At 40.4% G+C, this 26,302-nt stretch overlaps 1 protein-coding gene across 1 annotated transcript in view; it reads right to left on the minus strand.

The window, feature by feature from the left end:
- Positions 1-26,302, minus strand: part of atp9b (ATPase phospholipid transporting 9B) — a 387,648-nt gene that overhangs the window by 105,299 nt on the left and 256,047 nt on the right. The window contains exon 11 of the mRNA XM_063055727.1: positions 23,433-23,509. Coding sequence (XP_062911797.1) covers positions 23,433-23,509 — 77 coding nt within the window. The remainder of the gene's footprint in view (positions 1-23,432; positions 23,510-26,302) is intronic.

Here is a 26,302-nt window from a genome sequence, read left to right on the forward strand (position 1 = left end):
TAAACATACATCCTCGGGGAGTTATTAGATTATGAGGACACTCAGTCCTCGTTTATCGTCATTTGGAAATGCATGCATTAAAAAATGATACAATGCTCCTCCGGTATGATATCACAGAAACACAAGACAGACCAAGACTAAAACTGACAAAAACCACATAATTATAACATATAGTTACAACAGTGCAAAGTGATACCATAATTTGATAAGAGCAGACCATGGGCACGGTAAAAGAAAAAGTCTCAAAGTCCCGATAGCCCCAACATCTCACGCAGATGGTAGAAGGAAGAAACTCTCCCTGCCATGAGCTTCCAGTGCCGCAAACTTGCCGATGCAGCATCTTGGAAGCACCTGACCACAGTCCAACTCTGAGTTCATCCAAAAACTTCGAGCCTCTGCCCAGCCCTCCAACACCAAGCACCATTTCTGCCGAGCGCTTCCACCCCGGCCCCGGCCGCCAAGCAACAGGCAAAACTGAGGATTCGGGGCCTTTCCCTCCGGATATTTCGGATCACACAGTAGCAGCGGCAGCAAAGCAGGCATTTCAGAAGTTTCACCAGATGTTCCTCTGTGCTCTCACGTCTGCCTCCATCAAATCAGAATTATGCACGGCCTCCTACTTGACAGATGACAGATATTCATCACCGGACAGGCCGCGCGCGCTGCATAGACTGTGGTCTCCAGGTGTGGAAGTCAAGGATCTAATTGCAGTGTAAGTTACAGAGGACCAGGTTTTGGAGCTTATTGATTAGAATTAAACATATTATTGTGTTGAATGCTCAGCTGTAATCAATAAACAGCAGCCTGATGCAGGTACAACTATAGTCCTGGTGATACAAGGGCAAGTGCAGAGCCAGTGAGATTGCATCCACTGTAGACTGACTGTGTCAAGACGCAAACTGCAGCAGGTCTAGCCCTTGCTTAAGCAGGAGTTGATTCCAGCCATGACCAACTTCTCACAGCACTTTATTACAGTAGATATGAGTAGCAATGGGCAATAGTTCTTGAGGCAGCCCCCATCTGCAGCAATGAGAGATTGAAGATGTCCTTGAACACTCCTGCCAGTTGGTTAGCACAAATTTTCAAAGCCCTAACCTTTAAGGCCTGACTCTTTGTGAGGGTTCACCCTTTTGGAAGGTGTTCTGATGCCAGCCTCCAACACAGAGATCACAGGGTCACGAGATGCTGCAGGGATTTGCACAAGTGTAGTTTTATTCTTCATCTCAAAGCATGCATAAAAAGCATTGTGCTCATTCAGGAGTGAAGCATCACACTTTCATCTTAGGTTTCACTTTTTAGGAAGTAAAGGCCTGCAAACACTACCAGAACTGGCATGTAAGCGACTCCATCTCTAACCTCAATTGTAATTGTTTTGTCAGCCAACTAGCTATAAGCTAGCAATAGTTATTTTTAATGAGCCATTTTCCCCTGTCTTCCAAAGCTGTTTATATATAAGGTTTATGCATAATGGTAATATATTTTTCCTCACCTTAGGGTCAGTTCAATATACAAGGGGCAATTGTCAAAGTCACATTATGGTAAAAGGCAGCACACCATTAAGTTCAACTTCAACTTGAAACAAAAATCCTTTCCAAAGCCCGAGCAGCAGTTCCTGGTACCTAGTGCAATACTAAAATTTTTAAGATTAACAAGATATTGTATTATACTATTGGTCTACAATTAACAGCAAAGTTTTGGGTTGGAGAGCTACGGAAGACCTTGGTAGCTCAAACTGATCTGAGATCTTTGGAATGGAGATTCCTAAGAAGAGTCATAGAGGCTTAAAAAAAACACATTAGTTCTCATTCATGCTCTATACGACTGTTGCCTGTGCAACTATCAGAAATAGTCAAGCTATCAATGTCTTTAGACACAAATTGCACCAAGTCAGCTCACAAATGAATGCAAAAAAAAACAAGAATGCATCAGTACTAGAAATAGTTCATTTGTTCATACAGCTGGGAAATTGCTATCTTCAGTGTACTTTAATCTCCATTCTAGAGCAGCAATTAAGAATTAAGTTACATATTACACAATTTTAGTCATGCAAAATATCATTACTTAGCTCGGGCTTTCACATCTAAAGTGGCTTTCTCATGGAATTAACAGAGCCACTGTCCAAATAATGATTGTTAAATTACAGACCAATGAAACATAAAATTATGGCACTGGTGGAATTCAGCTGACATTCTTAAAATATTCCACAAATGTAGGATTGAAACACAAAATTAACATCAGCAAATAAATTGTATTAACTTAAATAATTCATATTGAATTAATCTACATCCATAGTTTCACGACCATGTTGGATAGATCTTGAAATCGCAATTGAAATTTATTGAGAAAACAAAACAGAAGCTCTAAACAATTCATGGAACTCCCTAGATTAAAATAAGTGCTTCTTATCAACAACTTTTGATTTATCAACAATTTTTTCTGCATTTGTTTTATTGAAGAATGTCTATTTTGGTTTGCAAGCAGTTTCAGTATTCCTCCTTGGGCAACCATTGGTCTGGATGACTATTGCAGTGGCTATAATGTTATTATATGTAAAATTGCTCAGCAGTGATTCCCCAGGTTTTCAGCAAATTAACAATCTCTACCATCAAGGAGTTGGGCTTCAGGCATTCTGGAATGCCACTTCCTACTTATTTTCCCTACTTAGAATATACATTGGTACTTCTCTATTATTAATGGGCCCAAATCTTGGAACTTTCAATCCAATAGCACTGTAAACAGTATCTTTGGAAGCCTTCAACTGTTCATGAGATGAAGTTGCCAGTAACAATCAGACTCTAAAAAAATTATTTAATTTTGAAAAATACATCCCTTGCACCATTCACAAATAAACTGTGTGCATAAATGAAAATCCACTAATGTCACGAAATAGTTAGCCACTATTCTCAAACTAGCTACTAGCTTAACTGGAAGAGATTCTGTAATACAGAAATGTTTTCATGTGTAAAATCATTCTGTTAAGCAATATGCAAAGGTCAACAAATCCATTTCTTCTTACAATAGCTGTGAAGTATGTCAAGTCATCAGAACCTATCAAATATTCCACTGCATTTATTGGTTAAAACCCACTACAATCTACATCATGGCGGTGGTTTATTAAATATTCTATCTTTTATCTTTACTGCAGTGACTGCTCTATAAAAGATCAATTTTCACAGTTCTAGCACCTTCTTTTCTTCGGAATAGCCAACAATCAAACTGTAAAGTACACATGCTATAGCCTGATAAACCAGCAAGTAATTGGATGCTTAATTTTTTTTTGGAAGACAACAATGGTATTCCATTCCTGTATATTTCAACTGATTGTGATAACATTAATATACCTGTAATTTGTCTACAAACATAGTAACTAAACAGCCTTCAAACCAGATGGACATAACTACATTCCAGAGTATTGATAAAATGGGTTACTCTCTGGGTTTGGTGTGATATAATTTACTTGAAGAATTCTTTTCATGGATATTAAAAAAACTCATTTGGAACAAAGCTTTCTGGTGAATGCAGCATAATTACACATCTTGCAATGAAAGAACACCAACATTTTGAAGTCTTATTTCAAATTAGGAAAATGATCCCTCTGCTTTGGGCCAGTAAAGCTACTAGCTTTCTTGATGGTTTGGAAGCAGGGGGCGGGGGGGGGGGGGGGCAGGAGAGAAGAGGGATGGAAAAAGTCAGAGTTACGAACAAATCACTGCTTAGAAGTAATTTTGTTGCATTAAATGTGAGGGGTATTTGAAATATTCTAAGGAAGTACTATTTAATGAAAACTAGTTAGGTACCAGATTAAGATCACCACTTTAGTCTGCAAACTGTTTCATATAATCATTACTTATTCCATATAATCCAATCTTAAAATTTTCCTCATTTACTTGAATTGTTTTATTTAAATAGGCCAGGTGTTTTATCTATTGACTGCAAAGTGAAGTCTTGTTTTTCCCGTCCTCCCCCCCACCCCCACCACAAAGACACATTCATAACTTTCATCTGATGTAATCTGTATCACTGATAAGACTCCACAAGTGTACATATAGCCACAACATTTAGCAAGAAGTCAAATTATGCTCTGGTTGTGTGGACTATGCTCGGAGCTAAAATTAAAGATGTGAGCCAAATTTTGAAAAGGAACCAAAACCTATTGAAATACCTATTCACTGATTTAGCTAAAGAATTATTGATCCCACAAATTCTTTGGACAACCAGCCAACCTATTATAATTTGAATTTTGAGAAGAAATCACTTTGATTAAGAGCATAAACATTCAGTCTTTTTCAGATATCAAAATGATAATGAAAACCAGATTAGTAGAAATAACCATTATGAATTTCACAAACCATTTTGCTTTCAAAAGCAACAGCCTCATTGTTGAAAAAAGTCATAACATTACATTTGGTAAAATTAAAAGTAGTAATTTCTTGAGGTAAGATAAACTTGATGTAACTGCAGGCAAGCACAGTAATACTAAAAATGCAGAATTTGCATCTTGATGTAGATATGAAAGCCTTAATTACTGGATACATCTGCTAGATGCTGGCATTAACAGTGGTGTATAATCCAGAGATCAGGCTGTCTGTTTTCATACCAGTTTTGTTATTATCTTTACATTAGCATTATTTACTGGATTAACTTTATACCAATCTGTTTCTATGGCCCAGAATTTGCAATGAACAACAGAGAGGCTAATCAGTGTTCACATTTATAATGGAGGAAATCTGGCAGCAACTTCTGGAGTATGTACATCCATAGATGCTGTCACAATTCCCTGCTCCACCACAGAGTGCACTGTTGTGCAGCTTTCACCAGCATAATCTACACAAATCAGTGAATGAGGGAACCTTCAGGTACTTAAAATCATTCCAAAAGTAATTATTGCACAATGACAATTAGAACCTTTAATTGGCTAGCAGACTTTCACTGTTTAACAAGTTCTTTGGCCCGAGAATGTTAAGTCAATATGCAGTTATGCACTCAGTTTACTACAAAATTTGATGCTTTTTTTAAAAAAAACAGTAATTCTTTATTCAGTTCATCAATGTTTCACCATGTGTATAAGCTAATTTTTATTTTGCTTTCTCTGTTTGTCAACCAATCTTGGTATTTGAATGCTGCTCTAGTTTTTCAATGGTTTCAGTTTGGAGAAGTCAGATCTCTGAAGCTGTTCTTTCAGAAGTTGGGAAATGTGAAATCTAAGCCACAGAGATCGATGGCCTTCAGCAGCAGCTTTGCTTAAGACAGGCAATGAGCACTGTTAATTAGCCACATATTTCAAAATACAAGCCATCATCATTTCTAAATAATGTGAAACAGCTGATGGAAGTGCCACTAAATAATTTTATTGTCCTTCACACACTGAAACGAAATAGATTACCCAGTAGGGGGGAAAAAAGAGAAAATATTGGAGACTCAAAATAGGCAATGGTGTACTGAGTGCTTTATAACTACCACCACCATCCAAGTTCACTAACAATGGGAGTTCAAGAATTACTGAAATTATAAACAACACACAATACTCCAAAAGTCACTTCTCTGCCACCAAAACCTATTAAATGAACGCACACATTTTTAAAGAGAAAATGCACACTACAAAATTGAAATGGAAAGAGCAGCTAACATTGAGCCAATTCTAAAAGCTGATACAAAATGGAAACCAAAATCATTTAGTTTCTTGAAAATAAAAAGAATAACTACAAATGCTGGAAACCAGAAAATAAAACCCTCCTAGCTTATTAACAAGACACTAAAAAAAATACCGTTAGCATTCAGTGATCACCAGCATTTATGGAAAGAGAAACAAGAGTTAACATTCCAGATTCAAGTCGTCACTTTTTATTGTCATTTTGACCATAACTGCTGGTAAAGTACACAGTAAAAACGAGACATTTTTCAGGACCATGGTGCTACATGAGCAATACAATAACTACACTGAACTACGTAAAACGCAAAACTACACTAGACTACAGACCAACCCAGGAATGCATAAAGTGCACAAAACAGTACACCCATGATTCTGTAGCCAAGTTTCCATTGAACTCAATATATAAATTTGCCGATGACACCACAATTGTAGGCCGTATCTCAGGTAATGATGAATTTGAGTACAGAGAGGAAATTAAGAACCTGGTGGCATGGTGCGAAGATAATAACCTATCCCTCAATGTCAGCAAGACGAAGGAATTGGTTGTTGACTTCAGAAGGAGTAGCGGACCGCACGACCCCATTTACGTTGGTGGTGCGCAAGTGGAACAGGTCAAAAGCTTTAAGTTCCTCGGGGTCAATATCACAAATGACCTGACTTGGTCCAACCAAGCAGAGTCCACTGCCAAGAAGTCCCACCAGCGCCTTTAGTTCCTGAGAAAGCTAAAGAAATTTGGCCTGTCCCCTAAAACCCTCACCAATTTTTATAGATGCACCGTAGAAAGCATTCTTCTGGGGTGCATCACAACCTGGTATGGAAGTTGTCCTGTCCAAGACCGGAAGAAGCTGCAGAGGATCGTGAACACAGCCCAGCACATCACACAAACCAATCTTCCATCCTTGGACTCATTTTACACTGCACGCTGTCGGAGCAGTGCTGCCAGGATAATCAAGGACAGGACCCACCCAGCCAACACACTTTTCATCCCTCTTCCCTCTGGGAGAAGGCTCAGGAGCTTGAAGACTCGTATGGCCAAATTTGGGAACAGCTTCTTTCCAACTGTGGTAAGACTGCTGAACAGATCTTGCCCCGGATAGGGCCGTACCCTCCAACTATTCAGACTTGCCTCCTGGTTTTTTTACACTACCTTACTTTCCTTTTTCTATTTTCTATTTATGATTCATAATACAAATTTTTAATATTTACTATAGATTTGTACTCCAGGGAGCACGAAGCACAGAATCAAATATCACTGTGATGATTGTACGCTCTAGTATCAATTGTTTGGCGACAATAAAGTAAAGTAAAGGCATTACAATAAATAATAAACAAGACAGCATGCACAGTAGAGGGCAGCAGGTTGGTGTCAGTCCAGGCTCTGGGTATTGAGGAGTCTGGTGGCTTGGGGGAAGAAACTGTTACATAGTCTGGTCGTGAGAGCCCTAATACTTTGGTGCCTTTTGCCAGATGGCAGGAGGAAGAAGAGTTTGTATGAGGGGTGCTTGGGGTCCTTCATAATGCTGTTTGCTTTATGGATGCAGCGTGTGGTGTAAATTTTTGTAATAGCCGTAAGGGAGACCCCAATGATCTTCTCAGCTCACCTCACTATCCGCTGAAGGGTCTTGCGATCTAAGATGGCGCAATTTCCGAACCAGGCAGTGATGCAGCTGCTCAGGATGCTCTCAATACAACCTCTGTAGAATGTGGTGAGGATTGGGAGGGGTGGGAGATGGACTTTTCTCAGCCTTCACAGAAAGTAGAGATGCTGCTGATCTTTCTTTGCTATGGAGCTAGTGTTGAGGGACCAGGTGAGATTCTCCGCCAGGTGAACACCAAGAAATTTGGTGCTCTTAACGATCGATCTCTACGGAGGAGTCGTCGATGTTCCACGGCGAGTGGTCATTCCGTGTCCTCCTGAAGTCAACAACCATCTCTTCTGTTTTGTTCACATTCAGAGACAGGTTGTTGGCTCTGCACCAGTCCGTTAGCCGCTGCATCTCCTCTCTGTATGCTGACTCATCATTCTTGCTGATGAGACCCACCGTGGTCATGTCATCAGCGAACTTGATGATGTGGTTTGATCTGTGTGTTGCTGCACAGTCGTGGGTCGGCAGAGTGAACAGCAGTGGACTGAGCACACAGCCCTGGGTGGCTTCCATGCTCAGTGTGATGGTGTTGGAGATGCTGCTTCCAATTCAGACTCACTGAGGTCTCCCAGTCAGGAAGCCTAGGATCCAGTTGCAGAGGGAGGTGTTCAGGCCCAGTAGGCTCAGCTTTCCAATCAGTTTCTGAGGAATGATTGTGTTGAATACTGAACTGAAGTCTATGAAAAGCATTCAAACATGTGTCTCTTTTGTCCAGGTGGGTGAGGGCCAGGTGGATGGTGGTGGCGATGGAGTTGTCTGTTGAGTGGCTGGGACAATACGCGAACTGCAGGGGGTCCAGTGAGGGGGGCAGCAGGGTCTTGATTTGCCTCATGATGAGCCTCTCGAAACACTTCATGATGATGGATGTGAGTGCAACAGGACGGTAGTCGTTGAGGCAGGACACTGAAGAACAGGACGGTAGTCGTTGAGGCAGGACACTGAAGACTTCTTCGGCACGGGGACGATGGTGGTGGCCATGAAGCACATAGGAACAACGGCGCTGCTCAAGGAGATGTTGAAGATGTCAGTGAGAATCTCAGCTAGCTGGTCTGCACATCATCTGAGCACACGGCCAGGAATATTGTCTGGTCCAGCAGCCTTCCGTGGATTGACCCTGCACAGGGTTCTCCTCACATCGGCCACGGTAAGACACAGCACCTGGTTGTTTGAAGGAGGGGTGGTCTTCCTCACCGCCATGTCATTTTCTGCCTCAAAACTAGCGTAGAAGTTACTCAACACATCTGGGAGGGAGGCATCACTAGCACAAGCAGGTGGTGATGTCTTGAATGCCCTTCCACATGTGCCATGTGTCGCCACTGTCCTGGAAGTGGCTGCGGATTCGCTGGGCATGTGCTCGCTTTGCCTCTCCGATGGCCCCGGACAGTCTGGCCCTCGCAGTTGTTAGGGCTGCCTTGCCGCCTGCTCTGAAGGCGGAATCACGGGTCCTCAGCAGCGCACGCACCTCCGCGGTCATCCATGGCTTCTGGTTAGCACGTGTAGTGATGGTCTTGGCCACAGTGACATCATCGATGCACTTGCTGACGTAGCTAGTCACTGATGCCGTGTACTCCTCTAAATTGGTAGAGTCACCGTCGGTTGCAGCCTCCCCAAACATGTGCCAGTCAGTGTGCTCAAAGCAGTCTTGAAAAGCAGAGATGGTTCCTGTTGGCCAGGTTTTCACCTGCTTCTGAACTGGTCTGGAGCGTCTGACGAGCGGTCTGTATGATGGGATTAGCATAACAGAGATGTGGTCTGAGTAGCTGAGGTGGGGGCTTCTTCACACTCGGCCTGCAGTTCTTTTGTTCTTTTGTCTCAGTTACTGGCCGACCAGCTAGGCTCCCAGAAATTTATTTTTATTCTTTTAGCGTCTCATTTAACTAGGAGTAAAAAATATGGTTAAGAATGTACAAACACAAGAGCAGCACCACCTTCCACACTCCCCTCCCCCTTTCCTCCCAACATTCTTCCCCAAATTCCTACTTCCCAAAGTCTTCCACAAATTGTGAGCCTGTTTACCCACATTTATTGCTTGAATTTCCAGGGCACTATGAAAATTCTAGTTGGCCAACATAACTTGTTCTTCCATTACACTCCTTGCGCTGATCAAACTCCTACTATACTTTTATAGCAGGAATTTAACACAACAATGGAAGGTGGTGATAAAAGCTGAAGAATTGAGTAAGTGAACTCTGACAGTAACAAACAAAATGCTGGAGGAACTCAGCAGGTGTTGATAAATGGAAGGTACTTCCTCCCACTTGAAGGAGCATGATTTGAGATTCAATGCTTTAACGAATTCTAGATAGAGCAGCCTCCATGGTTAACACTAGACCAAAAATTCACTTCTTCTCCATTAACACATCCACACATTGCACTTGACAACTTGAAGTGTACTTTAACAATGCCTCATTGCTGCTGCAAGCTTCACTGCCAGTTACGAAGGAAGAATCGTGATTGCCAGAGGTGTCATAACCCAAGATGTAGCCATTAGCACCTGCATAGGCCCCAGATATGCCTGACTTTTCATAGTCATACTTTATTGATCCTGGGGGAAATTGGTTTTCGTTACAGTTGCACCATAAATAACAAATAGTAATAGAACCATAAATAGTTAAATAGTAGTATGTAAATTATGCCAGTAAATTATGAAATAAGTCCAGGACCACCCTATCGGCTCAGGGTGTCTGACCCTGCAAGGGAGGAGTTGTAAAGTTTGATGGCCACAAGCAGGAATGACTTCCTACGATGCTCTGTGCTGCATCTCGGTGGAATGAGTCTCTGGCTGAATGTACTCCTGTGCCCAGCCGGTACATTATGTAGTGGATGGGAGACATTGACCAAGATGGCATGCAACTTGGACAGCATCCTCTTTTCAGACACCACCGTGAGAAAATCCAGTTCCATCCCCACAACATCACTGGCCTTACGAATGAGTTTGTTGATTCTGTTGGTGTCTGCTACCCTCAGCCTGCTGCCCCAGCACACATCAGCAAACACGATAGCACTGGCCACCACAGACTCATAGAACATCCTCAGCATCATTCGGCAGATGTTAAAAGGACCTCAGTCTCCTCAGGAAATAGAGACAGCTCTGTCCCTTCTTGTAGACAGCCTCAGTGTTCTTTGACCAGTCCAGTTTATTGTCAATTCGTATTCCCAGGAATTTGTAATCCTCCACCATGTCCACCCTGACCCCCTGGATGGAAACAGGGGTCACCGGTGCCTTAGCTCTCTTCAGGTCTACCACCAGCTCCTTTTCATTGACTATATGAAATAGTCCATGTTCCAAGCTTCCACTGGAGACACTCCCTAACTCCTTCTGCATTACATAGGTGTCTGCTTCATGCACCCATGCCGAGTTCGTCAATTTAATAAATTTTTACCTCCAACTTCCTCCCGATCCTTAAATTCATTTGGTCCATTTCTAACACCTCTCTTCACTTTCTAGATCTTCCTCACCATCTTTGGAGACAGACTGTTTATTTATTTATATATATATATATATATATATATATATATATATAAAAACAGCGATTTCCACGACTATCTTGACAATAGTTCCCACCCTGCCATTTTTGTAAAAATGCCATTTCCTTTTCTCAGTTCCTTCTTCTCTGCTGCATCTGTCGTCAGAATGAGTCTTTTCTTTGCAGATCCTCTGAGGTGTCCTCCTGCAAAGAATGGGGTTTCCCTTCCTTCCTTCTGACATTGATGCTCCCCTCACCCACATCTGTTCCACTTCCCAGATATCCACCCTCGCTCTATCTTCCCACCACCTCAACAAAAATTGAGTTCCTCTTGTCCTTACCTACTATCCCATGAGCCTCCACATCCAGCTCATCATTATTCACAACTGCTGCAATATTCAATGTGATCCCACCACCAAACGTATCTTTCCTCCCTCCTCCACCCCCCAACTTCCCGCTATCCAAGGGAATAGTCTCTCCGTGGGTTCCCTTGTGTAATTCATCCTTCCCCACTGATTTCCCTCCTGGTACTTATCCCTGCGAGTATGGCAAGTGCTACGCCTGCCCGTTCACTTCCTCCTTCACCATCATTCAGGGCCCCAAACAATCTTTCAGGTGAGACAACACTTCATCTGCAAGTCTGTCTGAGTCATCTACTATGTCTGTTTTTTTTTCCATTGTGGATTGTTCTACATTAGTAAGACCCAATATAGATTTGGGGAGGGGGGAGCTTTGTCAAGCACCTTCGCCCCACCCAACCAGTTAAATCCACTGCCCATTTCCATTCTGGCACGTTGGTCCATCAGTCTATGGCTTCAATGCCACGATGAGGCCACTGTCAGGTTGAAGAAGCAATAATTCATAATTCAGCTCGATAGCTTGACTGTTTGAACATTGCTTTCTCCAACTTCCCCTAATTTCTTGCCCCTCCCTTCTTCTCTCCCTTTCCATTCCCATTTTGGACACCTCTTACACTGTCTACTCTCCTCACCTGCCTATTACCTTCCTCTGATGCCACCCCTCCTACCCTTTCTCCAATTGTCCACTTCCTCTTCTATCAAATTCCTTCTTCAGCCCTTCACCTTTTCTACCTATTACCCCCGCCCCCCCCATCTTGCCCCTCACCTGGCTTCACCTTTCACCTTGTATACATTCGCTCACCTCACACTCTTATTTTGGCTTTCCCTTTCCAGTCCTGATGAGGGTCTGGGCCCAAAATGTTGACTATTTATTCCTCTCTAAAGATGCTGCAATTATAGATTGTTCAGCCCATATTCTATTGTTGGAGAGACAATGAGCTTAACTTAAATACTGAAACTCTGATGTCATTAATGGAGTCCCAAAGGTCAAGGGAAGGTGATCCTGCTTCTTCTTAATCAAAGTATAACAAGAACGTTAACTGTCATCTACGAGCCAAGACTACTGTCAAAGCCTTACTATCAACAGGCCTGAGGTGCTTCATTACTGCAACAAAATATATGGAATTATCTGCAAATAATTCCTTCCTTAATAGCCATTGCTAAAGCATGCAAATGAAGGAAACTGTCCCAAAAACTCTACTGAAGGAATTAACATCTTATACATAAGACTTTAATAAAAGTATTCTACTTTCAAATTTACATTGCAATTCAATTTTTGGCAAGCATTTCTGAGAACAAACGTAACTGAAAGTAATGCTCATATCGTTACTCATTTCTGTTTATCGCTTATTTCTGTATTGCCGACATCAAGAGTGTAACCAGGTCTTAAATGAAAGATTGCTGTTGCAACCTAATTACAGTATCAATGAGCAGGTCATTGGTCAACTGATTCTTGAGCAAATTGGATTTTCTCATTCTATATCATTAATAATGTTTGTGGGAGGATGAATAGTAAATTTGCCAGCCATTTCTTGTCCTGTGATTGTATTGTTAAATAAACATAACTGCATTGCAACAATCTTGCTCGACTACCTTGCACTGTCTTGCATATGCTTTTGAAGATGTTGTAAGGGCCCGTAACCTCCAACCACTATACTCAGTTAATCCATACCTTGGAGACCACAAGGACATCACTTCTCCAGAGCATTACAACTCCCTTGTTGCTAAGTAACCAAAAAAAGTCAACGTGACGAGTTGTTGGACTTATTCAACTCCTAATCTACCTTTCAGTACAGAGGATGCAAGGATCCTTTGAAAAGAAACATATTGCAAAAGCAAGCACTTGGCAAACACAAGCAATAACGCAATGATCCATTGTACTACCTATTAACATGTTGGTAAGAGTAGTTTCTTCTATAAAGAGCCTTTGATAGAGTCTACAGTTTAACAAGTTGTCAGAAATAGAATTTTGCGTTCATATTTTCATGCATTAACCAAATAAAGGAGATCAGGAAAGGAGATTTAAAAAGCACTAAAATAAAATACTTGAAAATTTTTGCAATTCCATTGACTATGAATCATGAAACATCACTGCCATCCACATAACGTTTCTCAAGACAACTATATTTCTATCTTGTGATTTACTTATAGGTCTCGTTTAAAAATTTATGGTAAACAACCACTTAAGAGACAGCAAAATTGAATTACTTTGCTTGCCTGACGGACATATGATAACAACATCCTGGAGGAGGCAGTTAGTATTTGTCAACAAATTTCAATTCTTCCGTTCTTAATAATTCAGAATCGCGTAGAAATACATAACAATTTTAATAAAAAAGATTTCTATATTCAAATAGATATTACTGGTCTGATCAAAACACATCTGAAAATATAAACTAAATTCTCAATAAAAAGAAGATAATTCTATAAAAAGTAACATTTCAAAACAAGTAAACGTGCACATCCAATCCATAAGCAGGATTAGCCAGCTGCTAGTAAAATGTCACAATGCATTCCTAAAAATGCTTCTATCCCTCATGGTTAATTAGGGTCTGAAATTGACATTTATCATTGATAAGTCAACTTGAACACCAGGAGGTTTATGAAATTTCTGTATAATTAATTACTTGTTATATTCTATTTTAAGGAGAAACCAGAACTTCCAAAATAAAAGCCCACAAACTTAAAAGTTTAACTGAAATACACACAGTTCTTTGTAACAGTTGAGAATCAAAAATGTGCATCAAATATACCAAAACAGATTTCTGCACATTAATTTACACATATCTGAATCGCATTTTGAAATCTTCTACTATTTTGTATTTGGTTCTGAAGGGTACTGGTAGTCATTGACATTTACATATAAATCTATCATGCACATCTAATTTAACCCTATACCAAATCTAGCAAAGGACTAACTACATAAGTCTAATTCCAGTCTTCCAAAACTGACTACCACAGAATTCGGTGAAATAAACAAAAAAGTACTTTTAAAATAAATAAGTTTACTAGCTTCTGCCCTTCTTTATTTTCTTTATCAATGTCAATACTTATGTAAATTAATTTGTAATAGGATGTCTCAGCAAGCAACAACTCAAATGTTTCCATGCAACTAGAAAGCAATCGAGCTAACAATGGTCTTTGAGTAAATATCAAGGTTATACCAAAGTGGGTGTGTTTAATTCTCTGCAACTTTCACTCCATTTTATTTATTTTATGTGAATTGATTCCTTGACGAAATGAGCAAAGTCTGATATGCAACATGAAAATTAAGTATGCAATTAAGCCATTTAATTCCTTAACAATTGCAACTTCAGAAACAGAATTTGATAAAAAGAAACTTGTGTTCTTGATATACATAGTCAGGCCTGTAGGTCAGTATCCAAAAAACAAAATCATCAGCATGAGTGATTTTAAAAACCTGGAGATAATTTTACATAACAATTTATGCAATTTATTGCCATACAACACAATTCATGCTTTATTAGTAATGGGATATTTATTGAGGAAGAGCAAATATTCAGGTTATAAGCTTTTACATGGTTAAGTACATGTGCAGTATTTCTCAAAAACTTGCATTTACGAAGTCCCTATCATGTCCAGAAAGCCCCATTTTGAAGTGTAGTCATTGTTGCAATATAAAAAACTTGAGAAAAATAAATTATCACATCAATTGCTCCACTGTGAAGAAGGACAAGCAGATGATAGGGTAAAATTACAATCAGTGGGATGATTTAAAGTGTAGCAGAGGGCCAAAATCTAAAAGGGTGATGAATACAGAACTAAAGGTGTTATATTTCAATGCATGCTGTATACAGAATAAGGTAGATGATATGGCAGCGCAGTTAGAGGTTGGCAGGTATGATGCTGTGCGCATTGCTATGCTGTCATAGTTGGGAGCTTAACATCCAAGGATACACATTGTATCAAAAGGATAGGCAGGTAGGCAGAGGGGTTGGGATGGCTTTATTGGTAAAAAGAAATAAAATCAAATCTTTAGAAAGAGGTGACATAGGATCAGATGATGTAGAATCCTTGTGGGTAGAGTTAAAAAACTGCAAGGATAAAAAGACCCAGATGACGGTTATATAGAGGCTTCCGATCAGTAGCCAGGATGTGGTCTACAAAGTACAACGAGAAATAGAAAAGGAATGTTAAAAAGGCAATGTTGCGATGGTCATGGTGAGAAGGGGGTGGGGTGGATTTCAATATGCAGGTAGATTGGGAAATTCAGGTTGGTGCTGGATCTGAAGAAAGGGAAATCGTAGAATGTCTACAAAATGGCTTCTTAGAGCGGTCTGTGGTTGAGCCCACTAGAAGAATGGCAATTCTAGATTCAATGTTATATAAGGACCCTGATTTGATTAGGGAGCTTAAACTGAAGGATTTGGACAGATTAGGAGAATGGGCAAGAAAGTGGCAAATGAAATACAAGGTTGGAAAGTGCATAGTCATGCACTTTGGTAGTAGAAATAAATGTGCAGACTATTTTCGAAATGGGGAGAAAATCCAAACATCTGAGATGCAAAGGGATTTGGGAGCCCTGGTGCAGAACACCCTAAAGGTTAACTTGCAGGTTGAGTCAGTGGTGAGGAAGGAAAATGCAATGTTAGCATTCATTTCAACAGGCCTTTATAAAGCACTGGTGAGGCCTCACCTTCAGTATTGTGAACAGTTTGGGGCTCCCCATCTAAGAAAAGATGTGTTGGCATTGGAAAGAGTCCAAAGGCGGTTACATAGAAACATAGAAACCTACAGCACAGTACAGGCTCTACGGCCCACAAAGTGGTGCCGAACATGTCCCTACCTTAGAAATTACTAGGTTTACCTAAAGCCCTCTATTTTTCTAAGCTCCATGTACCTATCCAAAAGTCTCTTAAAAGACCCTATTGTATCTGATCCCACCACCGTTGCCAGCAGCCCATTCCACGCACTCACCATTCTCTGAGTAAAAAACTTACCCCTGACATCTCCTCTGTACCTTCTCCCCAGTACCTTAAATCTGTGTCCTCTTGTGGCAACCATTTCAGCCCTGGGAAAAAGCCTCTGACTATTCACACGATCAATGCCTCTCATTATCTTATACACCTCTATCAGGTCACCTCTCATTCTCCGTCGCTCCACGGAGAAAAGGCTGAGTTCATTCAACCTGTTTTCATAAGGCATGCTCCCCAATCCAGGAAACATCCTTGTAAATCTCCTCTGCACCCTTTCTATGGCTTCCACATCCTTTCTGTAGTGAGGTGACCAGAACTGAACACAGTACTCTAAATGGGGTCTGACCAGGGTCCTATATAGCTGCAACATTACCTCTCGGCTCCTAAATTCAATTCCACGATCAGTGAAGGCCAATATACTGTATGCCTTCTTAACCACAGAGTCAACCTGCGCAGCAGCTTTGAGCGTCCTATGGAATCGGACCCCAAGATTCCTCTGATCTTCCACACTGCCAAGAGTCTTACCATTAATACTATATTCTACAATCATATTTGACCTACCAAAATGAACCACTTCACACTTATCTGGGTTGAACTCCATCTGCCACTTCTCAGCCCAGTTTTGCATCCTATCAATGTCCCGCTGTAACCTCTGACAGCCCTCCACACTATCTACAACACCTCCAACCTTTACGTCATCAGCAAACTTACTAACCCATCCCTCCACTTCCTCATCCAGGTCATTTATAAGAATCTTAAAAAGTAAGGGTCCCAGAACAGATCCCTGAGGCACTCCACTGGTGACCGACCTCCATGCAGAATATCACCCGTCCACAACCACCCTTTGGCAAGCCAGTTCTGAATCCACAGCAGCCTGGGGATCTCATCCGGTCCTGGCGACTTATCCAACTTGATGTTTTCCAAAAGCTCCGTACCTCCTTTTTCTTAATATCTACATGATCAAGCTTTTCAGTCTGCTGCAAGTCAGCACTACAATCACCAAGATCTTTTCCATAGTGAGTACTGAAGTAAAGTATTCATTAAATACCTCTGCTATTTCCTCCGGTTCCATACATACTTTCTCACTGTCACACTTGATAGGTCCTATTTTTTCACGTCTTATCCTCTTACTCTTCACATACTTGTAGAATGCCTTGGGGTTTTCCTTAATCCTCCCGCCAAGGCCTTCTCATGGCCCCTTCTGGCTCTCCTAATTTCCTTTTTAAGCTCCTTCCTGTTAGCCTTATAATCTTCTAGATCTCTAACATTACCTAGCTCTCTGAACCTTACGTAAGCTTTTCTTTTCTTCTTGACTAGATTTATTACAGCCTTTGTACACCACGGTTCCTGTACCCTACCATAACTTCCCTGTCTCATTGGAACGTACCTATGCAGAACTCCACACAAATATCCCCTGAACATTTGTCACATTTCTTCTGTACTTTTCCCTGAGAACATCTGTTCCCAATTTAAGCTTCCAATTTCTTGCCTGATACCCTCATAATTCCCCTTACTCCATTTAAATGCTTTTCGAACTTGTCTGTTCCTATTTTTCTCCAATGCTATGGTAAAGGAGATAGAATTATAATCACTATCTCCAAAATGCTCTCCCACTGAGAGATCTGACACCTGACCAGGTTCATTTCCCAAAACCAAATCAAGTACAATCTCTCCTCTTGTAGGCTTATCTACATATTGTGTCAAGAAACCTTCCTGAACACACCTAACAAACTCCACCCCATCTAAACCCCTTGCCCTAGGGAGATGCCAATCGATATTTGGGAAATTAAAATCTACCATCATGACAACTCTGTTATTATCACATCTGTTTTCCTATCTGCTCCTCGATATCCCTGTTACTGTTGGATGGCCTATAAAAAACACCCAGTAAAGTTATTGACCTCTTCCTGTTCCTAACCTCCACCCACAGAGACTCCATAGACAATCCCTCCATGACTTCCTCCTTTTCTGCAGCTGTGACACCATCTCTGATCAATAGTGCCACGCCCCCAACTCTTTTGCCTCCCTCCCTGTCCTTTCTGAAACATCTAAAATCCGGCACATGAAGTAACCATTCCTGTACCTGAGCCATCCAAGTCTCTGTAATGGCCACCACATCATAGCTCCAAGTATTGATCCACGCTCTAAGCTCATCCACTTTGTTCACAATACTCCTTGCATTAAAATAGACACATCTCAAACCGTCCGTCTGAGCGTGTCCCTTCTCTATCACCTGCCCATCCTCCCTCACACACTGTCTCCAAGCTTTCCTCTACTTGTGAGCCAACCGCCTCTTCCTCAGTCTCTTCAGTTCGATTCCCACCCCCCAACAAATCTAGTTTAAACTCTCCTCCAGTAGCCTTAGCAAACCTCCCCGCCAAGATATTGCTGCCCCTGGGATTCAAGTGCAACTCAGCCTTTTTGTACAATTCACACCTGCCCCAAAAAAGGTCCCAATGATCCAGAAATCTGAATCCCTGCCTCCCGCTCCAATCCCTCAGCTACGCATTTATCCTCCACCTCATTCTATTCCTATACTCACTGTCGCGTGGCACACAAGGATGATTCTGGGAATGAAAGGGTTATCATATGAGGAACGTTTGATGGCTCTGGGCCTGTACTTGCAGGAATTTAGAAGGACGAGGGAGGATCTCATTGAAACCTTTTGAATGTTGAAAGGCCTATTGAGAGTACATGTGGAAAGGATGTTTCCCATGGTGGGGGAGGCTAAGCCACAGTCTCAGGATAAAGGGGCGTCCATTTAGAACAGAGATGCGGGAAAATTTCTTTAGCCAGAGGGTGGTGAATTTGTTACCACATGCTGCTGTGGGGGCAAGGTCGTTGGTCGTTAAGATAGAGCTTGATAGGTTCTCGATTGGACACAGCATCCCAAGGTTATGGGGAGAAGGCCGGGAAATGTGATTGAGGAGGGGGAAAAAGGATCAGCCATGATTAAATGCCAGAGCAGATTCGATGGGCCAAGTGGCCTAATTCTGCCCCAATGTCTTATGGAAAATTAAGGAGACCGTAATCGTAATATGATAGAATTTATGCTGCAGTTTAGGAAAGAGAAGCTAAAATCTGATCTATCAGTATTGCAGTGGAGGCATGAGAAAGGACCTGGAAAAAGTTGATTGGAAAGGTTCACTATCAGGGCTAACAGCAGAACAGCACTGGCTGGAGTATCTGATAGCAATTCAGAAGCCGCAGGAAAGATACATATCAAAGATGGAAGAAGAGTTCCAAAGGGAGGATGAGGCAACAGTAACTGCAAGAGAATAGTGGGAGAACTGGAGGATTCAGAAGCTTTTGAAAAAACAACAGAAGGCAATTAAAGAAAGTAAAGATGAAACATGAAGGTAAGCTAGCCAATGATATCAAAGAGGATACCAAAAGTTTTTCAGATAAAGAGTAAAAAAGAGGGAAGAGTGGATATTGGATCAGTGGAAAATGTCACTGAAGAGGGAGCAATGGGGGACAAAGAAATGGTGGGCAAACTTAATCAATATTTTGCTTCAGTCTTCAGAGTGGAAGACACTAGCAGAATGCTGGAAATGCTGGAGTGTCAGGATGCAGATGTGAGGGTCGGCACTAAGGGGAAAATGCTTGGGAAGATGAAAAGTCTGAAGGTAGATAAGTCACCTGGACCAGATGGACTACACCTCAGGGTTCTGAAAGAGGTAGTTGAAGAGATTATGGAGGCATTAGTAATGATCCTTCAAGAAACACAACATTCTGGAATGGTCCTGGAGGACTGAAATGTCACCCCACTGTTTAAGAGAGGGAGGCAGAAGAAAGGAAATTATAGGCCATTTAGCCCGACTTCAGTGGTTGGAAAGAATTTGGAGTCTTTTACTAAGGATAAAGTTTCGGGGTCCTTGGAAGAACACGACAAAATATACCAAAGCCAGTACGGTTTCCTTAAGGGGAAATCTTGCCTGACAAAATCTGCTGTAATTCTTCCAGAAAATAACAGGCAGGGTTGACAAAGGAGTGGTGCTGTTTATTTGGATTTTCATTAAAGTTTTGACAAAGTGCCACATAAGGCTGCTTAACAAGATAACAGCCCATGGTATTACAGGAAAGATACTAGCATGGATAGAAGATTGACTGACTGGTGTCTAGTGGTGTGCCGCAAGGTTCGGTGTTGGGATCGCTTCATTTCATATTATAAGTCAATGATTTGGATGAAGGAGTTGATAGCTTTATGGCCAAGTTTGTGGACGATGCAAGGATAGGTGGAAGGACAGGTAGTGTTGAGGAAGCAGGCTGTCTGCAGAAGGACTAAAATTGGGAGAATGGGAAAATAAGTGGCAGATGGAATATAGTGTAGGGAAATACGCAGTCACGCACTTTGGTAACAGGAATAAAGACAAGGACTATTTTCTAAATGGGGAGAAAATTCAAAAATCAGAGATGCAAAGGGATGTGGGAGTCTTCATGTAGGATTCACTAAAGGTTAACTTGAAGGTTGAGTCGGGGGTTAGAAAGGCAAATGTAATGTTAGCATTCATTTTGAGAGAACTAGAATACAAGAGTAAGGATGTAATGCTGAGGCTTTATAATGCATTGCTGAGGCCTCACCTGGAGTATTTAGAGCAGTTTTGAGTCCCTTATTTAAAAGATATGCTGGGATTGGAGAGAATACAGAGGAGGTTCACAAGAATAATCCCAGGAATGAAATGGTTAACATACGAGGAGCAACTGATAGCTCTGGACCAGTGCTCACTGGAGTTTAGAAGGGGGGGGTGGTCTCACTGAAGCCCATTGAATATTGAAAGCCCTAGATAGAGTGAATGTGGAGAGGATGATTCTTCTCATGGGGGAATCTAGGTCTGAGCAGCACAGTCCCAGAATAGAGGGTTATTCATTTCGAACAGAAATGAGGAAAAGTTTCTTTAGCAAGAGGCTGGTGAATCTGTGGAATTCATGGCCACGGATGGCTTTTCATGCCAAGTGATTGGATATAGTTAAGGCACAGGTCGATAGATTTTTGACTAATCAGGGCTTCAAAGGTTACAGGGGTGGGGGGGGGGTGCGGAGGCAGGAGAATGGTGCTGAGAGGGATGATCAATCAGCCATGACGGAATGGTGGAGCAGACTCGATGGGCCAAATAGCCTAAATCTGTGTCTATGTCTTATGGTCACTCAGTGAAGATGAATATATCTGATTTGACAATGATGTAAAGAATAGATATAACTTATTTCTGGTCTCCAAATACAGTAAATGGAAATTATAAATGGTCTTCAAAAAGAAAAAAATAAATTCTTAGAAAACATATCTCAAATCAAATGCTGGAGAGTGGCATCTATTAGCTTTAATGCTTGGTGCTAAAGGACTCCTAAAGCTTGAGAATCAACTTTTACATGACTACTGCAACATTGAATATTTTTTTAAAACTATGTTTTTGATTTATACTGAATATTATTTTTCTGTGAAGGCCTAATTTTTTTTTAAAATATCCTTAATAGGTAGAGAAGGCACTTTGGTATTCAGATTTGATTAAGAAATTTCCAAGAATACAGAATGATGATAGCTGGGGAAGCCAGGTACAGTATTCAGTATTTTAAAAGACTAACATTGAAGTATTACCTTTCAATTAGGTTATGGTAAATACAAAACAAGATTAAAATTAAGATGCAGCTAAAAATTCACTAAGGACATCTACCCACATTTTAATACTGCAATTCAATTTCACTATCATTTTAATAGAAACAAATTCTTATTCTGTATTTCTGAACAGTGACCTACTGGTAGGACTAATCTCAGTAAGGACATTACAAAGCAGAGTGGTCAGCATGTTTGAATAATAATGCTCACTTTATTCAGAAATGTGCAGTGAAGTCTGATGTAACAGCGGACATTCTGTTGCCTTGCAAAGCTTATATTGGGTTTACCTTGAGCAGTATTTTGCTAATTGGTACAAACAGCTTTTATACTTTAAAGCAGAGTAATATCTAAATAAATTGCAGTGTTGTTCTTGAATTATTTTAACTTCATGGCACAATTACACTTGTTAAATATAATGACCATACCTATCCTAATAATGCATGGCAAATTTTTAGGGGAATTGATATTATTCAGAGCTAACAATGCTAGTCTGAAGGAAGGCATAATGATACATCCCATTATTATTCATGCAATGAGTCAGAGCACCTACCTCTGTGTCAGAGACAGTTGAAAGCATCTTTTTATTAGAAAAACAAATCAATATGCTCTAGGGCTTACAATAACTGCTGCAGGCAATTTGTATTATCACTCCTTTCACAGGGATCTGCGCTCGGAATAACTTATGACAATGAACACTATGAAACGACTGACTGTCACAATTGACAAGTTGTAGTGCTTTTTTTTTGATAAGTTCAATCACGTGAATTTTCATCATGCTCACTATATCATTACTACAAGTGATTAAATACATTTTGGTTAAGACGTGGTAAAATACTATGCCTATCATAAACAAGTCTTCATAAATTATTAGCTACATCCAAAGTTTAGTTCCTGAAAGTGCACAAAGTAATGGACATTGGGAAACCTGTCTTAAAATTTAGATGCATTCAATCTGGTTTCAGATTTTCAAAGTCACCTATCTAACAAAGCTTTGTTGAATGCGCTAAGCCCCTAAAAGACAAATAGAGAATCGTGTTATCTTATGGTGAGCAGCAACAGCGACTTCTTCGTATTTTTATCTCTATAAAAGTGCCTATCTGTACAATAACAGGAAAGAGTAAATGGAAATAATGCAATTTAGTAAATTCAGAATAGAGCACTGTAAAAGCAATAGCAGTATTGATGCCAAAGGTCTTTAAAGCCATCTCTGCAGCTCGTTACGATTCTTACCCAATTGAAATGCACTTTATAGATTAAATACACAAACCATTTTGATCAATTATGTTAAGTTAGGTCACTTTTAAATAAATTACATTATTTTTATGCATACCTAAATCACTCGTGCCTGAAAGCAAGAACAAAAAAAAACACCAAAAAAATGATAGAGGATGGTAGCCAGCAGCAATTAGCAGAAGAAAAGGTTTTGTGAAATTTCAAATTTGATTCATTCCTGCTTTCTCTAAGGTCAATACTATTTACTCATCAAGAATCTGTTTGGTATTCACATGTTATGCCTTAACATGTTTGACATTGTACTCGATTTGTGAAGTGGTTTCTGTCTCAAGGCAGAATATGCATTTGGAAGCATGATTTCTGAACTTCAATTTGCACAAAAAAGATAAAGGTAAAAATTTGTAAACTAAACATGTCAAAGTAAGCATGAAATAGGGATTGGATGGAGAAATTGGCTGCCACAGATCCAAAAAACTAATTATATACAATGAGAGGAAAAAAGGCAGTTCAAAACTATATTCAAATTTACCTTATTTTTAGGATTGGAAGTGTTCATTACACTGCGAGTTTCTTTTCCTGTGTATATTACCACCCCTATCACAGTGCCTGTAAAACAAAAACTATAATAAATTGAAAGGTTCAGAATCAAAGAGACATTGCCAATTTTCACTGATGTAAGAAAGCTGACTTGACAAAATTATGGATCAATTTCCTTAAAAGCATATTATTCTAAAATAATATTTTACTCTGCAATGCTGGAATCCACATTCACAAAATAAAAATTTTGAGCCACACCCTCGAATAGTTGGAAAAACATAACTGAAAGCTATAAAAGATAAAATTAAATAGAAAAATGATGTACTTGCAGATTAGAAAATTGCATCTCTGAACAAGACAGGCAATCAATAACTGCATTTTGTTCATTATAACAATTTCAACTTTATTTATAATGTGATCATTTTTACAGGTCAACATAGTTATTTTAGAGTCACTATATCACAAAATATAGAGAGCACTGAATTTTGAAACCATCCAGAGAATAAACAAATATTAGACGCAGTGAATTGTATTTGGCAGTCAAGAAGGCGAGAAGAATTAGCAAACAACTCATTAAAGGTACTGAATTACAGTACAGACAGACTAGCATCACAATGAATGTTGTTAACAATTCAGAATTTCAACCTTCCAACACTAACAAGCTTTGAAAGACACCAACCTCTCTGACCTTTACTTGCCCTTTGAACACGAAATACAATAGTGTGGAGCAGACCAAAGCACAAATTATTACGCTACTTACAAATACAATAAAGATTACAGAAAATAGACTGCTCATTTATTCATCAACCGATTTAAAAAAGATGTCACTACTCAAGAACAATTATACTACAAAAATAGTTTAATTTTCATCTGGTCCCTGAAAGGATTAAAATCTCAATGCTACAAAGTTAATTTTCTCATGTAAAAGAAATTCTGGGGAAAAAAGCACCTTGCAAATTTACTAATGTGCCTGTGGTTGGTAGTTACAGACAAAATCCTGTTTAGACACACAGTCACTACATATCGAGGTCAATCTGTGGATCAAGGTCAGACTGGGGAAGAGTGCTTAGGGAATTGTGTGGGGAACACCTCAAAACGTTCAGCTCCTATTGCTGCTGCACTGACAATTACAGTGGAGACAGGCCACAGATCAATACTGTGGAGGATCACTAAAACCATACTGATGTAAGTATATGAGGGTTCAATGCACAGCGGAATACTAAGATGCAATAAATCCAGACGATAAGTGTCCCATTAGTATTTTTATTAGTTGATGCCATTTCTGAAAGGTTTATTAATAAGGCATAAGTGGTATATTGATACAAGAAGGTCCCTGTTGGATATTACAAAGCAAACCACAAGTATAATATAGCAATGTAGATGAAAAATGCATTCACTCAGCATTTGTTTCAACTAATGGCTTGTAATAAACCATCTTAGTACACTGCTACGTTCTAAACAGAAGGAAAAATGCCAAATCCACTATTCCAGTTACTTAACCAGAGCTCTGCTACGTGCACTAGGCCATTAGTGGACCCAAAAACTTAAAAATCACTCGCTTGTGGAAAAAAAATTTCTACGTGTTAATGTAAAAACATCCTACACATGCAAAACCTTGAAGCACTGAAAGGCTGCTTAAACATGAGCTTCAGTGTAATCAGGTTTCTCAGGTGTGTTAAAACTGTTGAAGCTATTGCTACTTGCCAAGGCAATTTCTGATGACGTATTTTCATTACAGTACACCATCTTAACCATTGAATAACTTTGAACAGTGCTATCAGCTCAGGTATAAACAAAGGAAATTGCATTTCGTTTGACCACCAAAGGGACAGACTGCCAGCGCCCTTTCTACTCAATTGAAACCCTGAGCAAACTATGCCAGAATCTGTTCGTCAGAACTGCCACTGAATGCTCTACTTAAACTTATCATTGTGGTTATCAGAATCAGATTTATCACTGACAAATGATGTGAAGTTTATTATCTTGTGGTAGCAGTCCAGCTCAGACATTAAAAAAATTAAGTAACGAAAATAAATAACGCGAAAAAAAGGAGCAACACACACAAAATGCTGGAGGAACTCAGCAGGCCAGGCAGCATCTAGTAAAAGAGTACAGTCGACGTTTCAGGCCAATACCTTTTGGTAGGATTGGAGAAAAAAAGCTGAGGAGTAGATTTAAAAGGTGGCGGGGGGGGTGGTGGGAGAGAGAAACACAAGGTGATAGGTGGAACCTTAAGAGGGAGAGGATGAAGTAAAGAGATGGAAAGTAAATTGGTGAAAGAGACTGAAGGCCATGGAAGAAAGAAAAGGGGGAAGGAGCACCAGAGGAAGGCGATGGGCAGGCAAGGAGATAAGGTGAGAGAGGGAAAAGGAGATGGGAAATGGTGAAGGAAAGGGGGCGGGGGGCATTACCAGAAGTTCGAGAAATCTATGTTCATGCCATCAGGTTGGAGGCTACTCAAACGAATATAAGGTGTTCCCCCAACCAAGTGTGGTCTCATCACGACAGTGGAGGAGGCTACTGATAGACATATCGAAATGGGAATGGGAAGTGGATTAAAATGGGTGGTCACTGGGAGATCCTGCTTTTCCAGGCAGATGGAGCATTGGTGCTTGGAGAAGCAGTCTCCCAATCTACGTCAGGTCTCACTGATATACAGGAAACCACACCAGGAGCACCGGACATAGTATATGACTCCAACAGATTCACAGGTAAAGTGTTGCCTCACCTGGAAGGATTGTTTAGGGCCCTGAATGGCAGTGGGGGAGGAAGTGTAGGGGCAGGTGTAGCACTTGTTCTGCTTGCAAGGATAAGTGCCAGGAGGGAGATCAGTGAGGAGGAATGAATGGACAAGGGAGTCAC

Source organism: Mobula hypostoma, chromosome 1, assembly GCF_963921235.1.
Source record: "Mobula hypostoma chromosome 1, sMobHyp1.1, whole genome shotgun sequence".
NCBI lineage: Eukaryota > Metazoa > Chordata > Chondrichthyes > Myliobatiformes > Myliobatidae > Mobula > Mobula hypostoma.